Raw genomic sequence first — 25,143 nt, forward strand, 5'->3', positions numbered from 1 at the left:
ACTGCTGAGCCATCTCTCCAGTCCTGTACATCCATTTTTAATGACTAGAGTTTCCTCACATGGGTGAGCCGAACATAGTTTATCTAAGCTTCTATTATTGCTTCTCTAGTTTCCAGCTTTCCCAATGATAAATAAGCAAGGGACATTTTGCGTAAATATTTAGCCACATTATTTCCTGAAGACAGATAGCGTAAAAGCCGGGCAAATGTGAAGCATACTGGGAGACGTTTGATAGGTACTATCACACTATTTATCAAAAGGGTTCTACCTGAGGCAGCACCCTCACCAAGTCTCTCAGCTGTGCCAGTCTGGATAAATTTTGAAAAGACGACCGCACAGGTTGTTGTGTCCAGAGGGCTACAAGGGGGAGTCTCGCGAGGACGCCGGTTAGCAGACCCGAGAGACCAACCCTGCAGGACTCAATGGGCCGGAGGGTGGGCGCTGGGAAGGAGGGAGAGGGAGGAGGCCGCCCGACCCCGCCTCCCCGGCTCTCCGCTGGGCTCCACACAGGCGCGCGAGGTTGGCCGAGGCGAGCCTCCGCCCCTTTAACAGGGACCCTCCCCTTTAAGGCGGGCGCCCGCGCGCACCCGGCCCCGCCCTTCGGGGGCGCGCGCGGCGGCCGCCGCACCGGCTCCCGGGAGCTCACGTGCCGGCGCGGAGCGAAGGAGCCGGGGGCGCGCGGGCGGGAGGAGGGAGGCGCCGGGGGCGCGCGCGCGCGCTGGGCGCTGCTGGGCTGCGGCGGCGGTTACTATGGCGGAGTCGGCCGGAGCCTCCTCCTTCTTCCCCCTTGTTGTCCTCCTGCTCGCCGGCAGCGGCGGGTCTGGGCCCCGGGGGATCCAGGGTGAGTCCCGGGCCGGGGGGGCGGCGCGGGATGGAGAGGGCCAGGCGAGGCCTCGCACCCGCCGTGGGGCTCGGGCGCGCCCCCTCCCCAGCCGCGCAATATGGCCGGGCGGGGGGCGCGGAGGGCCGGGGTGGCGGGGGTCAGCCTTGGGGACCCGCGCGCTCTTCCAGGCGGAGCCCGACCCGGGCGCTCCGGGGGTCGCGCTTCCAGCTCCCTCAGCTCCCTCCGCTCACAGCCCAGGCTTCCCCGAGATGTGGAGGTCCCCGGCTCCTGCCCTTCATCACGTCCGTGTGAGGGGGGTTATTCCCTGCCAGCAGATGCTCCTGGGGGCGCCTTTTCTCCCGCCAAGATTGTGGGGTTCGGCAAGGGGGGCTTGTTTCTCCGAGGTGACCTGATACCTAGAGCCGATACGTACCCTGGGCTACAAGGATAGGGGGGTCTCTAACCTTCCTTCAGCTTGGGGTGCCTCTACCCTCCCTCCCCTACCACCTTGATGTTCTCGGCACCGGAATCACATTTCGTCTTCCTTGCTCACTCCCTTGGGTTCTGCAGGGCACCCCCCCCTCGGATATCCATGCCTGTAGAAGCTGTTTGGAGGAAATGGGGCGAACAGGCCCCTAAACCTTTTTGGAGCTTGGCTTCCACACCTCCAACCCTGTGAAACCTAGTTTCCCAGCTGGTAATCTGAATCTAGGCGTATTTGTGTTTGCTTTCCTCCTTGCCTCCCCCACCCCGCCCCAGGGGGCCATTCAGTTAATCACTTTGAGTATGCTTTTCAGGTGAAATCCTGGAACATCGTTCAACTCCCCACCCCAATTTAATTTAAAGACCCCACCTTTGCACCATCTCTCTGGACCTTGGTCAGTACACAGTGCCTCCTCCAGCACCCCACCACACACACACCCCTCACCTTCCAACCCCCAAGGCCTTGTGCGGGCCGGGCCCACCCCCACCTTTCCCACTACTGAGGTGTAGACATTTCTGTGGGACACTCCACTGGCTGTGTTGTTTATGAGGCTTTGGGGGGTGGGAAGAGCACATGAAACCCTAAAATATTTCATTTGATAGTATTCTCAAATGTGTCTTGGCATTGGGGTTGCAGATGAAGGTTATATTTGGCAGTTACATCGAAGCGATTATTGACCCACACACGGGTAATGGTGGGGCGGTTAGGATTATACTCATTGATCCCGTTGGACAAAGCCTGCTGCTTTTGACTTCTCAGCGGCCCCCAACCTTCCAGCAATGGGAGATCAAGTGTGTGTGGTGTGTGCCTGGAGCTTACACACACACACCACACACACACACACACACGATTTTCAGGTGGGTCTTGCTTTAGTAACAGACCCTCAGTAGACCACACCATGCTACTTTGGAGTCTCAAAAACAAGTTTATTATCTTCTGCTTGGATGTGTTGTCTCTCACAGTTGTGAGGCTTGTGCAGCCGGGTCTTTGTTCACCGGCTAATGCTTCTGTTAGGCACTGTGCTGTGTTCTTCATGTTGCTGCTTTGTCATAGGTAACTGTGCGGTGGAGACTGACAAACAGAGCCTTACATTTGCGGGGAGAGAATGGTTTTCATAAGTCAGACTGTTTGCTGGGCCTAATGGGCCATGGTTTTGGACTATGTGACCGTGCTGTGTCTCCAGCAGGATAGTAAAATAAGGAGTCTGCGTCTTCAGGTCTATCATGTTGTGTGTGTCTAAATAAACCTTTAAGCCCCTCCAGGGGGGTTAATATCCTGCCTCTAACATCTCCAGGATTTTGAAGCAGTCTTTCCCTACTGATTTGGTGTATCTCTCTCTGGGTTTTTCTTGTTGTAACATAGTTAAGAATGTTTAATTGGTAATCCAACTGGTTCTGCATGTAGTAGAAGTCAGTGTGTTGTTTTTGTTTTGTACCTTCCCTAAAATGAATGTTTGTTGGGGTGAGGGTGGGTGGGTATAATAGGGAACTGGGTTCTTTTTTTGAATTCGGTTATGTGTCCAGCAAACATTCTCTGAGGCCTTTAAACTTCTTGGCCAGACACTGCAGTTTTTTCCGGGACACATCTAGTTGCCAACAGTGCATACTACAGAGACCACTGTTGCAAAAGGCTTAAAGTAAAACGTCACTTCTGGGAAAGTAGAGGCTGGGATAACAAGAAGTTGATTTTTTTCCCTCCCCTGCATTTCCTATATAGTGCTCCTCTGTGTGGGCTGGAGAAGTGGCCCAGACAGGCAGTTCTCATGCCTGGGGTGTGGACACCGTGTGAGGGCAGCAAGAGATAGGTGTTCTATTAATTAATGAAAACTGGGCCTTAGTACAAAGCCTGTGATAAGGGGAGTGATGTCACCCTAGAAACAGCATCCATTTGATAGGTGTGTGTGTTTTCAGCCCTCTCAGGAATTTTCACGTTAGTATTATAAAATGTAAAATTAAGTTAGGAGAAGAACATGACATTTTTTAAAGACAAAAGCAGCAAGAGAGAGGCATTTGAGGTTCTGACAGGGACAATTAGTGTTTCTGTGAGCAGCCCAAAAATGTAATCCCAATCCCAGCCTTGTAACTTTGTTCAGTGGGCATGGATTTGAAGTGCAGTGGAGGAGAACTCCTCTGGAGAGAAAGGGGAGCTCTGATTAGTTTGTTCCAACAGCTCCTGGGGCAGATGTGATAAAGCATATTAAAATGGCTACTCCGGTTAAAGGTTAGAACCAGATGGAGGGAGGAGGCTGGCACTCGGCACCTTGGTCTCCTTATAGGCTGTCCTTGAACAAGTAACTGTTACTGCCTCAGTTTTCCTCTGGAAATAAGAAAATACTGTATGTCACTCTTATTGGGACATTTGTGAGCTGACTTACTGATAGCCAGTTGGCGGGGAGGTATTTTTAGACAGTCTCTGACTTCAGTGAAGAAGCAATGTTGGGTTACTTTTTATCTTATGGGGCAGAATAACATACTTTGATTGATAGACACACCACATGTCAGTGTGGCTCATTTCTTATTTTGCTTTTTGGTAGCCAGGGTTCATATTTCCTCGAGTTGATTTCTGCCTTTGGCAGGCTTTTTCCTCATAGGTCCGGCAGCATACCTGGGCTAATCAAAGACAGGCTGAGGGAGTGACCTGCTTTAGGCTTTATTGGTTGGCAATGTTATGCAACTCTGGGTGTGTTTATGGTACTATGTAAATGTTACATAAGAACATGGAGGCTGAGAGGTGGCCAGGATGGCAACTGTGAACTCAGGAAGGTTAGACCGAGGACTCCATCTGGGAAGACCTTGGGAGTCTGCAGGCAGTAGGGGAAGAAGCTGTACTTTATTTTCCTCTAAACCCCTTTTAGATGATTGTGCCTTTCAGGGGGGACTGCTGTGTTATAAATAGGTTTATTCTCCACCGGTGAGCTAATTGTAACCTTGCTACCAAAATATGATTCAGTAAAGAGGAGCTGGAGAGGAGGGACATGCCGCTGCTTTCGGCATGCCCTGTCGAGGCTGCTTGTTGCATTCGGAACATGAGTTGAATTGTGTTGCAGTCTGTTCTCATAAGTACCCAGGAGTGCAGGGTATCACGGGGGGAATGGAATTCCCAGCTCAGGGCACTTTAGATCCTCTTTATTTTTGAAGGTTAAATTAGAATTCTGCTATGGTGGCTGTATGTCAATTTTATTCGCTCTTTCTGAAGTTTGCCTTAGAACAGTAGTCAACAGTAATTCTGGGATCCTGCCTCTTTGTGCTGAGTTCTTGTGCTTCCTGGCATGGGGGCGTTATCTCCTTGTCCCCCCATATTTACAGAGTCCTGGCCATCTTCCTCACTGAACTTACAGTGCTGGCTGTGTGGCAGGTATCCTTACCCCAGTCTCGCCTAGACTGGGGAAGTCACTGGCGTTTTGGCTTCTGACTCGAATTTCTCTGTTTGCTCGAAGACCTGCTCTGTTCTGCTCATCTCAGTGTTCCTACCCCATGCATGGCTTACCCTGCGCCTGGACTCCGGCAGCGCCATCTCCGCCCTTGCCTGCTGTGCCCGCTTGTCTACCTGCTGGCTTTCATCCAGGATAAGTGGAGCATGGACACCAGTGGTCCTGAGAGCAGCCTCCTTCCCCTTCTCTAGACCCGCTAGAGTTTGGTTTAGCCGGGAAAGTCTCCATTTCAGCGGACCTTGCCCTCTCTGAATGGCAGAGGTAGTATCTCTTGAGGCCATGTGGTCACCTTTTTTGAGGGGTTGGGGGGCGTGGTTTTTGCAACAAGGTTTCTCTCTGTAACCTTGGCTGTCCTGGAACTTGCTGGGCAGACCAGGGTGGCCTCGGACTCAGAGATCCACTTGCTTTTGTCTTCTCAGTTTGTGGTCGTCTTTTTTTCTCTTCTTCTTTCTATCTAGTCTGAACCCTGCATTTGTCCTACTGAGTACTTTGAATTTACATAATGAAAATACAAATATCGCATCGCCCTGTTATTTACATAGTTACATACAGGGGATTTCTGTGTTCATTCAGTTGGGTATGTTCCTAGAACAGCTTTGGCATGAGGAAATAACACACAATAATGAACAAAAGTTCTCAAATGCCCACTGTTGTGGAACTTAACATCACTGTGGCTTAAACTAAAAATAAATAAGTAAACACAATTACTGGCTGAGTGCTCTGAGGAAGATGGGCTGGAGTGTGCCCAGTGCGGCCATTCCATCCTCTGCTTCACTGTGCACTCTGCCTGGTAGTTACGGTTGATAAGTGGCCACTGACACTGCTAATCCGTCAGAGCCATTGCTCCCAGGGAAGTACAGGGTTAGGTTCTTGCAAGCCTTGATCATAGCGTCGTCATCAGGTGAGCCAGAGATAACCATGTGTTCTGCATAGACACACTATTTAATACACATTATTGGTGCTTGGAACTTCAGCAAAAACTGTAACTCTTGCCTGAATCAAGCTTACCTAATGCATCATTCTGTCTAAGGCATATCACTGTCTTTTTGTGCTTGAGAACACCAGACACCACTTCAGCACTGTGCTTGGGGACTGTTTTACATAAAAAATCATCAACAAAAGTATGGCACTAAATATACTGCCAAGAGGACATGTGTTTACAGTATGAGAGCCGAAGGAAAGCAGAGTGTCGCCTTGTTTGACCTCCACTGGGAACATGTGTGTTGGGCTGCTCAAGTCTTACTGCTCTGTGCATGTCCTCGAGTGGCCAGGAAGACTGTAAGCGTTGTGTTTTGGGGTTACAGATAACTTTTAGCAAGTAGACAAATTCATATGAATGGAATCAGAATAATGATGTTTAATTTCATCAGTTAAATAAATGTTCTAGAGATAAATTACATCATGTAAAATTTTAAGGTCTTTTTGTGTGTATATGTATGATGTACGCATATATGTAAGCAGGCACACTTGTTCATGCATGCATGTATGGAGACCAGAGATTGATGCCAAGTTTTTTTCCCCATCATTGTCCACCTTATTTTTGGAGACAGGCTCTCTTGGATAGATTAGCTGGTCAGCAAGCCCATGGGGGTCTGGCTGTCTCCCTACCACATGCTTTCCCAGTCCTTGGCGCTTATGTGGGTGCTGCGAGTGCTGCGGTTCTGGACTTAGGTTCTCATGGTCACTCAGGGATGAACCATCACCCTGGTCTCTGAGGACTAATGGTGTCACTGCACCTGAATTTTTGTCGTCGTTGTTGGTTTTTGGCAGTGCTGGGGATGGGATCCAGAGTCTCATGAATACTGGTCAAACACTACATTCCCAGCCCCCAGAATTGTAATATACACCTCGAAGTCCTGTAAGTAGATAAGCATATACATATCGAATACATTGTTGGTGCACAGATTTTATTGTTGGTGCACAGATTTTATTAGCACTTGGTGAACACCCCCAATGGACTAGACATTAGCACAATGCCTACCTTCTGCCAAATGAGATGGACAGTGGACAGCTAAGGGGATTGTGCTTCCTGTAGCCACCCTCTGTCTCCCACAGAGTCCTGGGACTTAATGTCTATCCACCTGGACCCAGTCAGTCACCCTGGTGACACCATCACCAATACTGTTGATGTTGGTACTACTTGGGGATTTGACAGTCAATTGATGTTCAAGTAGATGGGCTTGGTGTCATTGAACTTGCCCTTTAAAGACTGATTCTCAGTCCATTGCAGAAAAGAAATTAGAGATTCCCCATCTGGCTTGGAAGCAAGCAAGCAGCCACGTTATAAGTTTCCCGTCCCAACAGGCACGTGGCAGTCAGACAAGGAGCTGAGAGAGTGGTCCTTTTCTTATAGTAGGGTTTGAGTCCTTGCCAGGCAGTGGATCTAGCAAACAACCATTAAACTTGGAAGAGGACCTCATCGTAGAGGAGAATTTTAGCTGACATCATCTTGCTGTGCTTGGACTCTGACCTGTAGAAACTGAAATAGTAAAGAGGTTTTTTTTTTTTTAATTACATGTACATGTGTGTGGTGAGTAAGACAGCAGTGGGGAAAGTGAAACAACAGGAGAAATGGCGCAGGATGGGCTTGAGGATGTGGCCCAGTAGCTCAGCATCTCTGTGTGAAAGTCCTTGCAGTGATGTGGTGGCATGTCTGTACTCTGAGCAGCCAGGAGGCTGAGGCTTAGAATTTATATGGAGGGAAAATGGGATTTATGGGCTTTCCAGGTTAACTTGGGTCGAACTGACCCGAGGAGTTTCTAAGAATTTGTGAAGGAGCCCCTTTGCACTCAGTCGTCAGGCATTGTCTTAGTATGTGTTTGTATATCGCACTTAACACTCATAGTCGTAGATAAGATTGCGTCAGTGCAGCCCCGTGCATGCCTGGCCTAGAGCTGAATTAAGGGGACTATCCTTGCCTTTTAGCAGTTCGTTCGCTTGTTGGAATTGCAGAGAACTTCAGGAGTTAGGAACCTCCTCACGCACTGGGGTGATGGTGGCAATAAAAAGCATCTCTCTCGTAGAAGTGCAGCCCCTGGGCACTGAACTGGCTCTGGGTTGTTCACTCCTGTGCCGCTGGTCTTTGTGTTTGAGAGGTGACCAGTGCTTGGGTGGTGGGACTCTAAGATGTGTGCTCTAAGTGCTGGGCTCTGCTGAGGTGCTTCTAACCCAGCTACCGCCACAGTCTTCCTCTGCCTTCTCCTGCTGCAGGTTTTACCCGCTCTATCCCATGGCCCTGCTGCTTCCATGCGTTTCGAGGCTCAACTCGTGGCCCTAAGATTGGCATCATCAATCTCATCTGGCCCTGGTCTTCTTGTTGCCCTTTTCGCTAGCTGGAACCTTAGCACTGTTGTTGGCATTGTCATTTCAGTGTGGGCCTAGTGTGCCTTGTATTTTCATGGCCCCAAGCCTTTCCTGTCTCTTCTCTCCTTTTCCAAGCTAAATATAATATTCCCAGGGAATTCCATCCTCCTGTGTTTTCCTGGTCAGCACCTTTCCTTATGGTAGTGTTGGGGGGCACATTGCTTAGGGGTTCTGCTCCTCTGACCTTCAAACAGTGGGTCCTTCAGCTGGACATAGAATCTTGTGGATTTTAAGTACCTAATAAATTTGTTAAATTGAATTTGTTCATTTTCCATCCTCTCAGTAAAATCCTAGGTAAATAATTCCAGTTCTGTCTTGCTATAATTTATTTCCTGATATATTTTTAATCATTTTTTAAATATCATGGATATTTTGCCTGCATGTCTTATAAGTACTTCAGGTGTGCCTGATATCTTTGGAGGCCAAAAGAGGGTGCCAGATCCCCTGGAACTAGAGTAACAGATGGTTGTGAGCTGCCAGGTGGGTGCCGGTAACCAAATACAGGTCCTCAGTGAGAGCAGCCGGTGCTCTTCTGAGCCATCTCTCTAGCCGGCCCCTTGTTCTATTTTATTTTGCTTTATTTTGTTCTAAATCCCAGCCACTCAGAAATGCTGTGGCTATTTGTGAATTATTTGGACATAATTTCTCTTCTTACCTCTCTGATATCTGTGTGTGATATTACATATTTGTTTTATTGCAGCCAAATTAACTTAATGTCAGCCTCATTAGTTTCTCCTTCTTGGTTGATTTTTGTTTGTTTGTTTGTTTTTTCTTCTGCATTACTCTAGTTGGCAGAAAGTCATCCCTTGCTCTTCTGCCTCACAAGTGTAAGGTTCACTGCTCTCTGCTTAAAGTATAGTAAATGGGTGAGGAAGAGAACACCCGTGATAAATATCCCCCTGCTCTAATGAGCCAGAAGTGTGTCTACACAAGTGTAGCCAAAACAAACAAACAAAAACCCACTTGCTCTCTGTGTTTGTTATAAACTAAGTTAAGGAGAATAAACCAAGTTACTCAATCTCTAAATACAGCAGCTGAGTCTGCGTGTTTAGGTCTGAGAGCTTTGCACATGTTTGCTCCTAGCGATGTCTGCTTAGTTTGCGCTTGCGTTCTCCTGGGCAGCAGGTGGGCCCTGTGTGAAGTTCGGGTATTTACCATCGTCATAAATTAAATTGCAGTGACAGGTCTCCTTAGCATAAACATCAAACATCTCTTCTGAGTGAGAACAAAGCTTTCATTCTCTACACCCGAGGCTTAAAGTTGAACTTGTTTAAACAGCTCTCTAGGGTTGGGTTTGTCTCCTAGCAGATCTCAAAAAGGGCTGCTCACAGAATGGTGTAGTGTGGGCCTGGCTTTCCAGACACCTTTCTCTTATGCAAACTCCATCCAAGATCTTTTCCAAGTCTGGAATTAAATGCCAAGTTTATCCAGTGCCTTTATTGTTAAACAGATGGGGTTTGCCCCCAATACAAAAACTGCCTTTATTGAGTCAGGTACATTTTTTTCCATAAGTGCTTTTTTTTTTTTTTTTTTTTTTTTTTTTTAACCAGTACAGTTTTCTGGATCCTACCAAGTGCATTGTGCCCCCTGACTGTATAGTGTCTCAGCACTCAGAACTTTTTGTCTTTTTGAAGATTCACTTTTGATGATCATGAAGGATGAAAATGAGACGTTGGGAGGGGGTAGCCAATAGCATGTAATTGCCTTGCTGACGCAAAGGTTTTCTACTTAGTATAGTTAGAACTTTGGGGCTCAGTATCTGTCCCCAATCACTGCCTTCTTACCCTTTTCTGCCCTAAGCAAACCAAATATTACCTCTGTCTGTGACAGTTCAGGGTCAGATACCTCTATTCAGATTTTCTTATGTTGTTGTGGTGTGGTTTTAATTTATTTGTGGGGAGGGGCACATGTTCCAAGGCACATGCACGTGTGTGCGTGTGTGTGTGTGTGTGTGTGAGAGAGAGAGAGAGAGAGAGAGAGAGAGAGAGAGAGAGAGAGAGAGAGAGAGAGAGAGAACAACTCTCAGGAGTCTGTTCTCTCCTTCTGCCATGAGGGTCATAGGTCATCAAGCCGGAAGTTTTTTCCTTTTACCTTGAGGGTCACAGGTCATCAGGCAGGACAGGAAGTGCTTTATTAGTCGAGTCATCCCACTAGCCCCCACTACAAGACTTTAATAACTATTTTGGCAATTGTTTATATCTGTAGTTAATTGTTTTTTCATATTTTAAGCAGTAGGGGAAAATGACAGTGTAGGGGCTGGGGGTGCAGCTCAATTGGTAGATTCCGAGCCTAATGTGGGGAAAGCCCAGCCCCTGATAAAACTGCACATGGTGGTACGTGATTGAAATCCCAGCACTCAAGGGAGCCACTCAGAAGAAGTTCAAGGCTATCCTGCGGTGTCTGAGATCCTCTCTCTAAAGAGATTGGGTGGGGTAGCACGTGTCCTTAATCCCAGCACTCAGGCATTCCGGTGGATCTGTGAGTTTGAGACAATCCTGGTCTAAATAGAAAGTTCTGAACCAAGCAGAGCTACACAGTGAGACCCTGTCTCAATATGGACTAGAGAAATATGGACTAGAGAAATGGCTCAGTGTTTAAAAGCACTGGACCTGGGTTCAATTCCCAGTGCCCATGTGATGGCTCACAACTATCTGTAACTCCAGTTAAAGGGGATCTGATGCTCTCCATGACCTGCAAGCACATATCTGATACACAGACGTGTGTGTGTGCAGGGAAAACACATAAAATTAATAAATCTAATATAAATAACTTGCCAATCTAGAAATGCATGTAACTTACTGGGCTGAGATTTATCAGTTACAGTGTTGATCTGACTTGGTTTTTTTCTGAGTTTACCAGATAGTGTGTTAGATAAGAGAAGGACCAGGACAGCTGACAGAACCCTGGCACCCCTTCTTGTGTAGGTCAGAGATTCTTGGGACATGGCGGGAAACCTAGACAATACTTGGAAAAGTACTTTGCCTCCAGATCATTTTCCTGTGCATAGACTAGGATTTTGTTTCGCTTTGGGTGTGTGAATTTATGGGAGTTTAAATTGTTATAAAATACATATAGCTGAATTGACTTATTTTAACCACTTGAAAGTGTACACTTGGTGGCATTAAAGCCTTTCACAATATCCAGACTACCACCATTATGGAATTTTAAAGTTTCTCATTACTCCAAGAGAAAACTTTAATAAGAAACCTCATTAATCACTGCCTCCACCCTCAGTAACACCTACAGACCCCAAGTCCATGTTTAGGCATGTCATCTAGTGGAACCGCATGACATGGTTTCTTTTCTCTGCAGTGTTTTCAGGATTCATCTGTATGTAGTGTGTGTAATTGCTTCCTTCCTATGGCTGAGTAATGAATGATTCCCTTGTAGGAATAAACCACATTTTGCTTATCTGCTCATCATTTGATGGGCATTTGGAATTTTTTGTGACTGTTCCTGTGCATGTTTTTGTTTTCTGTTTCTTTTTGGTAAATGGCTAGGAGTGGACTATGTGGTGGCTCTGTTCCTCTTATCAAGGGACAGTCAGGTATTTTTCTGCAGTGCTGTATACCGTGGTTTTGATTGATTTTGTGTGGGGTGGGAGTGCACATGTGGAAGCCAGACACATCTTTGGGAGTCAGTGTTCTACTGTGCAGTCCCAGGAACCAAGCTCAGCTGGCTAGGCTTGGTGGCACGCTCCTTTTCTTACTGAGCCATCTAGCTGGCTTGTTTTGTTTTTTGTTTTTGTTGTTGTTAGTTGGTTGATTGGTTTTCTGAGACAGGTTTTTCTCTGTGTAACAACCCTGGCTGTCCTGGAATTCATTCTGTAGTCCAAACTGGACTCAAACTCAGAGATTGCCTGCCTCTTCTTCCCAAGTGCTTCGTTTTGTTTGTGTTTTTAAGATAGATCTTGCTATGTAGCTCACATTGACCTGGGATTTACAGCCCTCCTATCCAGCCTCCTGTGTACTGGTTACAAGTAGAGTTAGTTATGTTTTTAACCTACTCTCTCCCCTTGAGTTAACTTGCTGAAAAGATATTTTCCCTTTTGAATATTCTAGGTACAATTGTTGAAAGCAGTTGATCATAAATGTATGGTTTTGTTTCTGAACTCTAAATTTCTTTGATCTATATGTCTGTCCTTTTGCCAGCAGTAAGTATGTCTTTGGGGAGAGTTTGAAATTGAGAAATGTAGGTCAGTGTTGGTCCTTCAACTTTGTTCTTTTCTTTCTTTTTCTTTTTTCTTTTTGTTTTGTTTTGTTTTGAGTCAGGGTTTCTCTGTGTAGCTTTGGAGCCTATCCTGGAACTCCCTCTGTAGACCAGGCTGGCCTTGAACTCACAGAGATCCACCTGCCTCTGCCTCTCAAGTGCTGGGATTAAAGGTGTGCGCACCACCGTCCAGGTCCAGCTCAACTTTGTTCTTTTATTTCTGCTCTCTGTGATTGTCTTGACTATTCAGGATCCCTTGTAATTTATATGAATTTTATCGTCAACTTTTCTATCACTGGGTCGGGGGGCATTGTCGGTTTAATAGTAATTGTACTGTGTCATCTCGTACATAGTAAATTTATATAGCAGGATAACTGGAGAATATGTATGCTCTTGTGGAGAACCTGGTCGCGCCACTTCAGGCGACTCGCAACCACCTGTAACAACAACTCCAGGAGATCTGGTGCCCTCTGCTCGCCTCTGAGCACATACCAACACGCAGGTACAACTACACATAACTAAAAATAAAATAAATCTTATACACATATATGATAGCTAGGCATAGATAGGCTCACACCTTTAATCCCAGTACTCAGGAAGCAGAAGCAGGTGAGTTTGAGATTAGCCTGGTCCTTATAGTGAGTTCTAGGACAGCCAGAGCTACATAGTGAGACCCTGTCTTGATAGATAGATAGATAGATAGATAGATAGATAGATAGATAGATAGATAGATAGATATGATGATGCATTTAATACATATTATGTAGAATTTATATCTTGGTGAACAAATTAGGGTCCCAGTTTTTTTATATTATGAATTTATTTTGAAAATTCTCCTTATAACTACATTACTTAGTAAATAGAGAGCACTAATTGAAGGGCTCTCAGATTCTGCACCCTGTATTCAGTGATGTTTAAATTTGTTTTTCTTTCCACTGCTGCTCTGCTTCTGGTGTTATGGCTCCTGCTCTGGGAGCCACCATCAGCATTTACCTACACCTTTAAAGTTTAAAGAACGGGGATTGTGGAAGGCAGAGAATAAGACAGCCCTAGTCAAGAAAAAGTGCACTAGCCTGCCAGTGGCGCACACCTTTAATCCCAGCACTTGGGAGGCAGAGACAGATGGATCTCTGTGAGTTCCAGGACAGCCAAGATAGCTTACACAGAGAAATCCTGTCTTGAAAAACTAAAAAGGGAAAAAAGAAAGAAAGAAAAATTTTTTAAAAAAGAGCAAAATCTATCATACAATGTCTGTGAGAGTTTTAGAAATTTTCCAGTGACTGGATGTTCTATGAAGTAATTCTGCATTGTGCAGCCCCAGAGTTGGGAGGCTCAGTAGCAAGTGAGGGTTCTCTCTCACCAGCTGGGAGGCACAACTCAGAGTGTGCAGATGTCAGACAGCAAACCTGTGGGAAGGTAGGCTGCATTGAGGCAGAGCAGGAAGTAGTCCCAGTAGGGACAGGCCACCTGTCCTTATATGGAATAACTTGACCGGGGGCAGGGGCAGGGATATGATGCTGACCTCCTGACCAGTATAATGAGGCTGGACAAGCCACAGAATTAGATCAGACAGGAATGATGGCAGACCTTAATTATCAAAGGAGGAGCCTGTTTGTAGGGACTGGCATGGTGTCTCTTCCACTGAACATGACGAGCCGAGTTTGATCCCCTGAGATCCACAGGGAAGAAGAGAGCTGGCTGACACAGGAGACCTCTCACTTCCACATGAGGGTTGTGCTGTGAACTCTGAAGGTGAGAGCAAGCTCGCTCGCTCTTCCCCTCCCTGTCCCCCATACCTCTTACGTACACAAACATACATGCAGAAAATACACACAAACAGATATTTTAAAGAGCCCACTCTTAAATCTTAGAGCTATTAAGGAAATACATTGAATCCAATTTTGAGTTTTCAATAGAATCTAGTAGATACATAGTCTTTGCCAAAGACTGTGCCTGTTGAGCTGCAGGAGGACAGTGCTGAGGACACAGTGTTGCAGTAGGGCCTGTTACAAAAGGAAATTCTGTGTGTCACTAATCTAGTTAAAATTTGAACTGACACTGGGCATGGCGGTATCCCATAAGTCAGGATGCTGAGGCAGGAGTTGAAGGCTGACCTGTGCTACATAGCAAGACCCTGTCTTGAAAAGCCAAAAGATGGGGGCTGGGGAGATGGCTCAGCTCTTAAGAGCACTGGCTGCTCTTGCAGAGGACCCAGATTTGGTTCCCAGCACCCACGTGGTGGCTCACACCATCTATAACTTCAGCTCCAGAGGGTCTGACACCCTCTGTCTTATACAGGCACCGGGTACATACGTGGCATATATGCATCCACAGAGGCAAACACTGTATGAATACATACATAAAATATCAAGTAATAAAGCTCAGTAGAAAACCAGTCCCGTGTAAAGATGCACCTTAGCGCTCAGCAGGTGAAGGCAGGAGGACCAGTCTGGGCTGTGTGAGACCCTATCTCAAAGAAAGACGGCAGGGGTGGGGGGAAGCAAAATTGAATTGGTTGCAGATCAGACCTTCAGATCTAACTGAGTTACAGAAACTGCAGAGGCGGTACATGCTAAAAGGGCACCACTAGGAGCCAACAGAACCCAGAATGTGGGAAACTCCAGGATAAACCACCTGGAAATGTTGACATTGGGGTCTACCTAACAGGTTTAAGAGTTTTTAGCCAAGTGCATTGAAACTTTTTTTTTTTGGTCCAGATTTGAACAAACCAAATCCTGAAAGTTTTTTTTATTGAGCTCTACATTTTTCTCTGTTCCCCTCCCTTTCTCTCCCCTCCCCTTCAACCCTCTCCCAAGGTCCCCATGCTCCCAATTTACTCAGGAGATCTTGTCTTTTTATACTTTCCATGTAGATTAGATTCATGTAAGTCTCTCTTAGTTGTCTAGGTTCTCTGGGATTGTGAACTGTAGGCTGGTTTTCTTTGCTTTATGTCTAAAAGCCACTTATGAGTGAGTACATGTGATAATTGTCTTTCTGGGTCTGGGTTACCTCACTCAATATGACGTTTTCTAGATCCATCCATTTGCCTGCAAATCAGAGAAATGCAAATCAAAACAACTCTGAGATTTCATCTTATACCTGTAAGAATGGCCAAGATCAAAAACACTGATGACAACTTATGCTGGGGAGGTTGTGGGGAAAAGGGAACACTTCTGCATTGCTGGTGGGAGTGCAAATTGGTACAGCCCCTTTGAAAATCAGTACGGTAATTTCTCAGAAAATTAGAAAACAACCTTCCTCAAGATCCAGCAATACCACTTTTGGGTATATATATATCCAGAGGATGCTCAATTGTACCACAGGGACATGTGCTCAACTATGTTCATAGCAGCTTTGTTTGTCATAGCCAGAACCTGGAAACAACCTAAATGCCCCTTGAGCGAAGAATGGATAAGAAAAACGTGGTACATTTACACAGTGGAGTACTACATAGTTAAAAGTATCTTTTAAGATAATGGATTTAGCTGGGTGGTGGTGGCGCATGCCTTTAATCCCAGCACTTGGGAGGCAGAGGCAGGAGGATCTCTGTGAGTCCGAAGCCAGCCTGATCTACACAGAGTGAGTTCCAGGACAGACCCCAAAGCTACAGAGAAACCCTGCCTCAAAAAAACCAAAAAAAAAAAAAAAAAAAAAAGAAGAAGAAGAAGAAGACGAAGATAATGGACTTGTGAACACTGATAGGCACTGGGAGTGTTTAAGATGCAACTTGTAGATTCTCAGAGCTACCCTGGGACCAGCTGCCTTGCTATGCCTGAACTCACGTGGTTAGGATCCAGGCACAGACAACAGAGTTTTGGGGCTCTCTCAGAACTTGTAGAGTAACTGAACAAAACTCTTTTTCCTCTGTCTTTAGCATTGTCGTGATAAGCGGTCATTTAATTTATTTTGTGTTGGGGGAGGGCATGCCACAGCAAGTGTTTAGATTAGAGGACAACTTTCTGGATTCCTCTCCTCAGATGTGGAGTTTCCAGGGTTCAAACTTGGGTCTTCAGGCTTGGCAACAAGTACCTTTACCTGCTGAGCCTTCTCAGCAGCCCAGTGGCCATTTTTTGAGCAAACATTTACTGTGAGCTGACTCCTATTCAATCCTGGAGATCCAGAGGTGAATAGAACACAGTTTATTTCTTTAAATGGCACTTCAGCCAGAACACTGTAAAGTGACCTGGTCTGCCTATTGTAAAGAGATGCCAGAAGGTCCTTAGTTGTTCACTAGATCCAGAGTGAAGTTGAAGTCACTGATGAATGGTGTCTGTGGACTGTGGAGTTTCTCTGTGTAGACCTGGCCACCTTGGAACTCGCTCTGTAGACCAAGCTGGTCTTGAACTTAGAGATCCATCTGCCTCTGTCTCCCAAGTGCTGGGATTAAAGGCGTGCGCCACCTGATTTGGAGTTTTTTAAGGAGGTAAAAATGTCTGTGAGGGGCTGGAGAGATGGCTCAGTGGTTAAGAGCATTGTCTGTTCTTCCAAAGGTCCTGAGTTCAATTCCCGGCAACCACATGGTGGCTCACAACCACCTGTAATGAGGTCTGGTGCCCTCTTCTGGCCTGCAGACATACACACAGACAGAATATTGTAAACATAATATATATATATATTTTTTTGTTGTTGTTGTTGTTTTTCGAGACAGGGTTTCTCTGTAGCTTTGGTGCCTGTCCTGGAACTAGCTCTTGTAGACCAGGCTGGCCTCGAACTCACAGAGATCCGCCTGCCTCTGCCTCCCGAGTGCTGGGATTAAAGGCGTGCGCCACCACCGCCCGGCTATAAATAAATAAATATTTTTAAAAAAATGTCTATGAATAAAGAGAGTGAGGTGATGGAATATGAATTGTCAAAGACTGACATGTGTCATGTGCTTTCTGTCTCACAACAAAAAGGAACTTTTTTTTACTGTATATACAGACTGCCTTTGAAAACTAGGGTGACCAGCTACCATGATGTGCTTGACACAGCCGGCTGCTTAGAATGCAGGCGGGTCAGCTGGAGTCGGCCGCAGGAGGACTTGGGAAGGTCCTCTGCTCAGGACCTGGTAGGCCAGGAGGACATCTGCAGGATGGGGAGTCCGCCTGGGTGGGTGTTTCCAGTGGTTCTGAAAGTTAGGGTCCTGTGCGTTGTCAGGGGCATTGGAGAATACTGTGCAACTCCTGTCTGCAAGTCTGGAGGCTGGAGCTGTGCACTCTGTGTATACCGTTTGTGAGCTCCTTGCCTTCTTCACAAAGCAGAACAGTTGATCTGCCTCAGCTCTGAGCTCTATGGGCTTCACGTAAGAGGATGAGGATGACATAGAATAACGGAATCAGTCTGTGCAGTGTGCCCTTACGGCAACAGCTGAGAGCGCCACACCACACTAGAAAGCCACTGTCTTTCTCTGTCTTAACCCTATGAACTTACTTGCATGGCTCAATAGTGAAGCTCTTACCTGGCAAACCTGAGGCCCTGGACTCCACAAGTATCAAGTATCAATCAGCCTGTCAGAAAAGAACTCCCACCAGACACAGCCTGCGGGGTGCATCAACAGCACCAACAAAGGGCTGTAGGGAGGTTGGATGAGGTCCAGGGCAAGCCACTGCTGCTCATACAGTGATGCTTTAGAAACTGCACCCACTAGTCCTGACGGCTGCCCAGTAGATGTGGAAGAGGCAGGTTCAATGTGCCTCCCTCCCCGGGGCAATGCTCCATGCTGTGTTGTCCCTAAGGAGTAATGAGTAAATTAAGAGTCGTGGTTGCTCTCACTTTGCAGCTGGTTAGGTGTTTATGGCCAATTCCTGGACAGAGCAGGCTGCTGTGCATCCCCTAGTGATGTGTGTGAGGCCGTGAGTATAAGTTCTTGGTGATTCCTGGGGCTTCCCGGCTGAGCACAGCTTTGAGCATCGTTGTCCTCCTGAAGCTTTACAGAACACACAGCAGCGAGAGTCTCCCCAAGCTGGGGCTTGGCCTTTCTCAAAACAACCTTTCTTCTGAATTGACTTTGCGTTCACATCTTATCACAAGCCACCTTCCAGTCAGACAGAGTTTGAACCATGCTTCAGTCCTGCTGCGGCATCTTTGTCTTTGGTTTAGGTTTGACTAATTAGGTTCCTTAATAACAGTCTGTTCTGGGGAGAACTGCCCATGTTCTGACCACTTTCTTTTCTTCCAGTTTTTTTTTTTCCTTTTTCTTTTTTTTTCTTTGCAGTGTTGGGGACCAAACCTGGGGCCTTGCACATGTAGACAAGTTTCTAGGGCTGAGTAAAATCCCAGCCTCTGTCTTGTTTACACACAAGTGAGGTGGTGGCTCTGCTGTGATTGCTACTCCTAATATATCTTACTGGTGGTAGAGTAAGGAGCCTTGTAGGCGCACCCTGTTTACACACGTGAGCAGAGTGACCTGCTGCACCACCGTGAGACTTCACAAAGGCCTGTTGTCATTATCCCAGATTTAACTTTTCAGAAAGAATTAAATTTAGGATACTAAGTTTGTAGTAAGTTCAGAACATGCTTATAATTTTATTATTGTTTCTTTTGTTTCAGTGAAAAGTGTTAGCAGACGAGTAGCCAAGAATGTTTCTTTGGAGGCGTTTAGGAAAGGGCCAGGACTCGGGACAGAAAGGTGGGGACACTGTGGTTTCTGAAGAGTGAACCCAGAAAGCTTGTTGCTGGAAAGGGCTTGAGAAGTCATCTCCTTCAGTTCCCTGTTCCGGTGAATCATGAGGAAAGTGAGGTTGAGAGAGGTTAGGTGACTTCCCCAAATCCACGCAGGCCACCCGACTGTTTAGCAGCTTCTTTCTGAGGCTGCAGCTCGCCACTTCCTACTTAGTGTAAGAGGCATTTTCCTTGTCTCTGTCTTTTTATTTCAGTTTTTACATTACAAGGAGAGTTTGTTTATTGAGTACATCCTATTGCAATTTCTTTAGAGCATATGTGATGTTTCTGTGAACAGCCATTAAACAGCCTGCTTTACAGCGTCAGCCCAGACAGTGGAGTGGCGCAGCAGGGCGAGCTGAGTTCCAGGTCATGTGGCCAATATTAGAACTGGCATTTAGGCTTGAGGTCTCTGTGACCTGTTACTCCTATACCCCTGTGTGGCTCCTGGTGATGTAATGCAGATCTCTTCAGTGTGGGCAGTGGGGATGGTCATCTTCAGAGTGTGTCCTGTGCGCTGCTAAAGGCAAAGATATGCTAGTAGGTGGGGTGAGCCCTGCTCAGGGGAGCCCCAGCACTTAGCAGGCGCTTGGCTAATTTCCCTCTTGTCTCTGTAAGATAAATGGTGTTTTCTGGTTGAATAGTTGAGACCCAGATAGGCTCAGGGACTTGCCCAGCTCCTTATCACAAACCCACATGGCCCATTTCCCAGCTTATCCTCGGCCCCTTCTAGCATAGATTTCGCCACTTCTGCTCTTTTCTGTCTTACACCAAGATTGTCTAAGTACTTCCCAAAAATAATGAGCCACGTGTGGGTGTGTTCATTCTCCAGAATGAATCACTGTGAACGAGGCCAGCACCAACGAAAGAAGACTAAATATCAGGAATCAAGGGTTCCTGACTCCTCTGCCCCACTAATTGACGACTCTACAGGGACTGCTTTTGAAAAGGTGGCTGTGGGTTTGGCTGTGTCTCACCATGCTCAGAAACAGTCATCTCTTGAAGTTGCTAATTTCCCTTTCTTGTTTCCCAAAATAGACCCTCTGCTGTTTTCTCAGTTGGACGGCACAACATGGGTGCTGAGATGTGAGCTCCCTGTAGGGAGCTCCTAAGGGACACAGAAGGGGTCGACAGGACTCCTGGAGGAAGAAAAGGGGGTCCTACCAGTGTTCTGAGACTTGAATAAATTTTAAGTTCTTAAGAGGAGTAAGACAGAGCCTGACTTGGAGGCCTGTGATCCCAGCACTGTAGAGACAGGAGGGTGGAGGGTTCAGGGCCAGGAGGACTTACAGCGGACTCAGACAAACAAACTGAATGAGAGAACTTGCAAGTGCAAGTCTGGGAGGGAAATTTGAGATTTTCTTCATCTTGAGTCTAGAAGGTTAGACCTGAGGTCCACGGGAAACTTGCTGGAAAAACTCCTTTTCTGATCTGAGTCCTTGTCTTACCTGCTTCAAATACTCTGCCTGTGAAAAAAAAAAAACAAAAACAGTGTAGCCCGAGCTATGGGCAGGCTGCTGCATGTTTGGGAATTCATCTCAGAAGATAGAGATCTCATCAATCCCTGCAAAACACATGGGGCCCTACATGGAAGGGCTCCATGTCTATCTGCTTTCCTCTTACCCCCACCCCCAAATCCTTGTGTCCTTGTGTCCCTGAATGGGAACAACAAAGAGTTGTCTTGGGTTCAGAGCATAGACGACGAGATGAAGATCAGCTCTTTGTAGCCTGGGCTTTCCTTTGGATTGACCACAAATCTTTTTGCTGTAGTGAGTTTAGGGTGCAGGCCTTCCCACTGAGTGTGCCATGGCGGTCTTGCGCCCTTTCCCCGTCCCTTGGTGAATGAGTGCCTTATTCAGCACTGCATGTACCAGCTTCAGTATTGTAGCCAGTGCTGCATTCCTGCCCATCCCAGGAGGTCAGGGCTAGGTTAGGCTTGGGAGACAGTAGAGGAGCAGCAACTGTCTGTGCTATTCTTGTTAGTCAGATAAATAAAGGATTGCAGATTCCAGGGCTGTTGAGTAGCTTTCAGAGGCGCCAAGTTCATTTACAGTGATTTCCTTTCGGTGGCATACACTTACGTGTGGTACATACTCAGCAAAACTCATTAGTGCCAGTGGAGATTGTGTATCCTGCCTAGTTGAGAAAAGGGGGGGAGAAAGAGTGTGTGTGTGCGTGCGTGCGCGTGTGTGCGCACGCGCGCACACACTCGTTGCTTGGGTCCTTTTGGTATGGTTTAAATTTATTACACACTTTATCTGCATGATCTCATTTCCTCCTCACAATAACTTTGTGAAGTGCGCCTTCAATTTCTATATGGAGAATATCCTCCTTGGCCCTCAGGAGAGGGGGTACCAACCATGAACTAAAGGGAGAAGGTGATAATGGAGGCCAGGAAAAACTCCAAAAGAAGTAGTAATTGAGGCAGAGTTTTAAAGGATTTAGGCAGGAAAACAAACAAACAAACAAAATCCCCCAAAGCCAACACTGCAGTGAAAGGATGTATGAGAGCATGCCTGCCGTGTCCTGGAAACTGCGGTGCTGGTACCCAGGAAGACATGGGATAAGAGTGGGCCCCAGGACTCACTAGCTGTGTGTGGAATGTGGAGAGCACCTATTCTCCAGCGGGAAGGCTCCATCCATCTAGCAGGGTCATTTGGAAGGAGTAGGTGGTTCATTTGTCTTCATGGGCATACAGCAGAGCCGTTAGGAACTGTAGGGCCTACAAAGCTTTGGGAGCTAAAGTGCAAAGGTGCCTTCTGAGGCCGCCTTTCCTGCCCATTTCTGTAAACGCTGCTTATTTGGGGGAAATGAACTGTGCTGAGGGGTCCTTCTGAGTCTGGAAAAGGACTGAAGGAAGATCTTACATTCCCGTTGACACCTGTTCCTCCATGTCCTGTAGCTCTGCTGTGTGCATGTACTAGCTGCCTGCAGACCAACTACACGTGTGAAACAGATGGGGCCTGCATGGTCTCCATCTTCAACCTGGATGGCATGGAGCACCACGTGCGCACCTGCATCCCCAAAGTGGAGCTGGTTCCTGCCGGAAAGCCCTTCTACTGCCTGAGCTCTGAGGATCTGCGCAACACCCACTGCTGCTACAGTGACTTCTGCAACAAGATTGACCTCAGGGTGCCCAGCGGTGAGCAGACACCCTTCGCTTGTCTCCCTCGTCCCTCCATTCTGCTCTGCTCAGAGATAGCTGAAGGTGGATTTAGATGCTCCCTAAGGTGATGACAAAGGCGGTCAGGCTTGTCCCTGAGAAGGCGAGAAGAGATTTCCTAGTTAGTCCCAGAGCTCCCAGCTACTTGTGGGGTAGCAAACGTCAGCAGCAGAGCCATGTGAGGGGACACACCTAGGCCTGGGGTGAATCAGTGTGAGCAAGGCTAGGATTAGAAAGGGTGGCGAGCACAATTGGAGAAGGGTAGACAGCTCTCTGGGCAGCTCTGCCCTTTAGCAGGTCTTTCTGAGGGGAGACTGACCAGAGCCTGGAGGAGCCTGGGCCAAGCTTGCAATTCTGATGTGCCTTGAACATCCAGCGTGGGTGTGGTTCCATCCACTGTTGGATGGTGTTTCACTGAGGGAAAGGTGGCATCTGAGAGTATCCAGGCATAGGCTAGCCCAGGAAGACAGGGAAAACCACAACCGAGGGTCTTTAACATGACGTACAGTTTCAGGGATAAATTGGGCCACAGCATTCTCTTGTTTTGACTGGTTCTTCCCTCCTCTCACTCGTTTTCCCAGGGCACCTCAAGGAGCCTGAGCACCCCTCCATGTGGGGCCCTGTGGAGCTGGTGGGCATTATCGCTGGCCCAGTCTTCCTCCTGTTTCTCATCATCATCATCGTCTTCCTTGTCATCAACTATCACCAGCGTGTCTACCACAACCGCCAGAGACTGGACATGGAGGACCCCTCGTGTGAGATGTGTCTCTCCAAAGACAAGACACTCCAGGATCTTGTCTATGATCTCTCCACGTCAGGGTCTGGCTCAGGTACTAGGTTCTCCAGGCACTGTGTGTGTTAGCCCTTACAGCTGGTTCTCAGCAGGAGAGAGTGTTTATGAGGAAAGCTGGGCCCTGCTGTGTTGAGTCATTTGGTTTCATAATTCTCATCTGGAGTCTGACGTGTAATAAGATATGATAATGGCTATACTGAAAATCTTTCATTCTCCAAAATTCCAGAGGTCAAGTGCAAAACTTTTTCTTCAGAAACTCTGCCTCTCTCTAGCTGTTGTAGCTGTGTGTCTGTGAAAACTGAGCTGGTTCCATCTGACCAGTGGCATGCTCAGTTGAAGGGCTCCTCAAACAAGAGTGTGTCGGATTCCTGAGGTGCTGACAGCTAATCATTGATCTCTGCACAGCCACAAGGGGAGTTTGAGGACACTGAGCAAAGCTTAGAATGGAGACTTGGTGAATCATTGACTTGTTCCATTGCCTATGGTCTTTCAGTGAGAGTTATCAGAAAGGCAGCTTGGGCTTCCAGCATAGTTTGGCCCCCATTTCCTGAAGTGCCTGTTGTTGTCCAAGGCTTTCTTAGATGAGACATTGACCTCAGCTATGGACCTTGACATGAAACTAGAACTCAGGATGGGAAGACCCGAGGTTGCTCAACTAACAAAGACAGAAAAAGTTAAATGTGTGGTTGTGGGAGAACATAGCTGAAGTCATCTGCACCCCAGCACTAGCACTTGGGAGGCTGAGGCAGGAGAATTGCCTCAAGTTCAAGGTCAGCGCAGGCTGCCTAACAAGTATCAGGCCAACCAGGACTACATAGTGAGTCTCTGTCTCAAACCCAGCTCAGCTAACTATTAGATGCGTGTCTAACTGGAAAGACACGTTGTTGCTGCTGCAGTGAAGATAAATGATGTTGTCAGAGCTATTCTGTTCTTCTGAAACATGGAAAAAGCATTCAGAGAGCAGTGTTGTCATGTGAGCTGGAACCCAGGCCTCACTGTGACTCTGTTTCCCTGCCATGGGCTGTACTGTGGTTATGCAAGGAAGTTGTGCCATCAGTTATGGCCAGATGCCCTCCAAGAACACAGGGAGTCCTGTGAGGGCTGACAGCTCCTGAACGTCAGTGGTTTTGCCATTATGAAGCTCGGCAGCAGAGAGCACCAACATGAATATATTTAAAAGCTGCATATTTTTAGAAACCTAGAAATATCTGGCGTGTGCTTTTCCACCAAAGGCAGGGCAGTGGCTGAAAGTGCCTGAGAGAGAGAGTTCTGGTGTCCTAGGGTTTTCAGATCTAAGTCAGCTGAGGTCGAGAAGTCCTGTGCACATTTTGTCCAGAATAAGGCAGTTCATGGCTGTTTCCCCTTGGGTAGTTCAGTCCATTCTTTGGTACAGAATGTACAGAGCTTCCAAGGTGTTGGTCTTGTTTTTAATTATGTGTGTGTTGCAGGGGAGTGGGCAGGGGAGCAGACCAGAGGGTCAGACCTGTTGGAGCTGTACTTTGTGAGCCACCGTCTGATGTGGTTCTGGGAACTGGACTCGGATCTTCTGGAAGAATAGTTGCACTTTCTTCTTTCTTTTTTTGGGGGGAGGAGGGGACAAGATCTCACTATGTAACATTGGCTAGCCTGGAACTCACTATGTAGTCTAGGTTAACCCGAAGCTCACAGAGATCTACTATCTTTGATTAAAGATGCACGCCACCATGCCTGGCTCAGTGTGTGCTCTTAACCATTGAGCCATCTCTCTAGCCTGGGCGTTGAGTCTTTAAAGTACTAAGTTCACGTCATCTTTTAACAAATACGTGCTGAATGCCCTCTGGAAGCAAAGGTTCAAAAGAAGCTGGCCTAGGGTTGGATAGGCTGGCAGGGTTGTTGAGGGATCTTACAGAGGTGTGCACATGTGAGGCAGGCAGGCAGGGAACATGCCAGACCACAGAACAGACTTTGAATGCAAAGAACAAAAAGCCATGAAGGTTTCCCGGTGTGTTTATAGACTCACAATAAGGAGTTGGGCATGGTATGCCTAGCGCAGGCAGAGGCAGGCGGCTAGGTATGAAGGGCTGTGGGACCACACTTTGTCTTGCAGGTCAGAGCTTCCCCTGAGAGTTCTTACATGGGCAAGTGAATGCTTTTTTCCCCCACTTTGGATGAAACAAAATTTTGGCAGTGGTGCGGAGGATGGATCCATTCACTTGCCAGTCTCCTGTTAGAAAGGGCGGGTGTAGCAGGGCTGGTGTGG

The 25,143-nt window shown here is 47.1% G+C and overlaps 1 protein-coding gene across 1 annotated transcript in view; it reads left to right on the top strand.

Moving 5' to 3' along the window:
• The first annotated feature begins 645 nt into the window (after positions 1-645).
• The window catches only part of Acvr1b (activin A receptor type 1B), a 38,699-nt gene continuing 14,201 nt past the window's right edge, over positions 646-25,143 (top strand). The window contains exons 1-3 of the mRNA XM_057791980.1: positions 646-841; positions 21,851-22,090; positions 22,693-22,941. Of these exons, the coding sequence (XP_057647963.1) occupies positions 751-841; positions 21,851-22,090; positions 22,693-22,941 (580 nt within the window). The 5' untranslated portion in view covers positions 646-750. The remainder of the gene's footprint in view (positions 842-21,850; positions 22,091-22,692; positions 22,942-25,143) is intronic.

This window comes from Chionomys nivalis, chromosome 17 (assembly GCF_950005125.1).
Source record: "Chionomys nivalis chromosome 17, mChiNiv1.1, whole genome shotgun sequence".
NCBI classification, from domain to species: Eukaryota; Metazoa; Chordata; class Mammalia; order Rodentia; family Cricetidae; genus Chionomys; species Chionomys nivalis.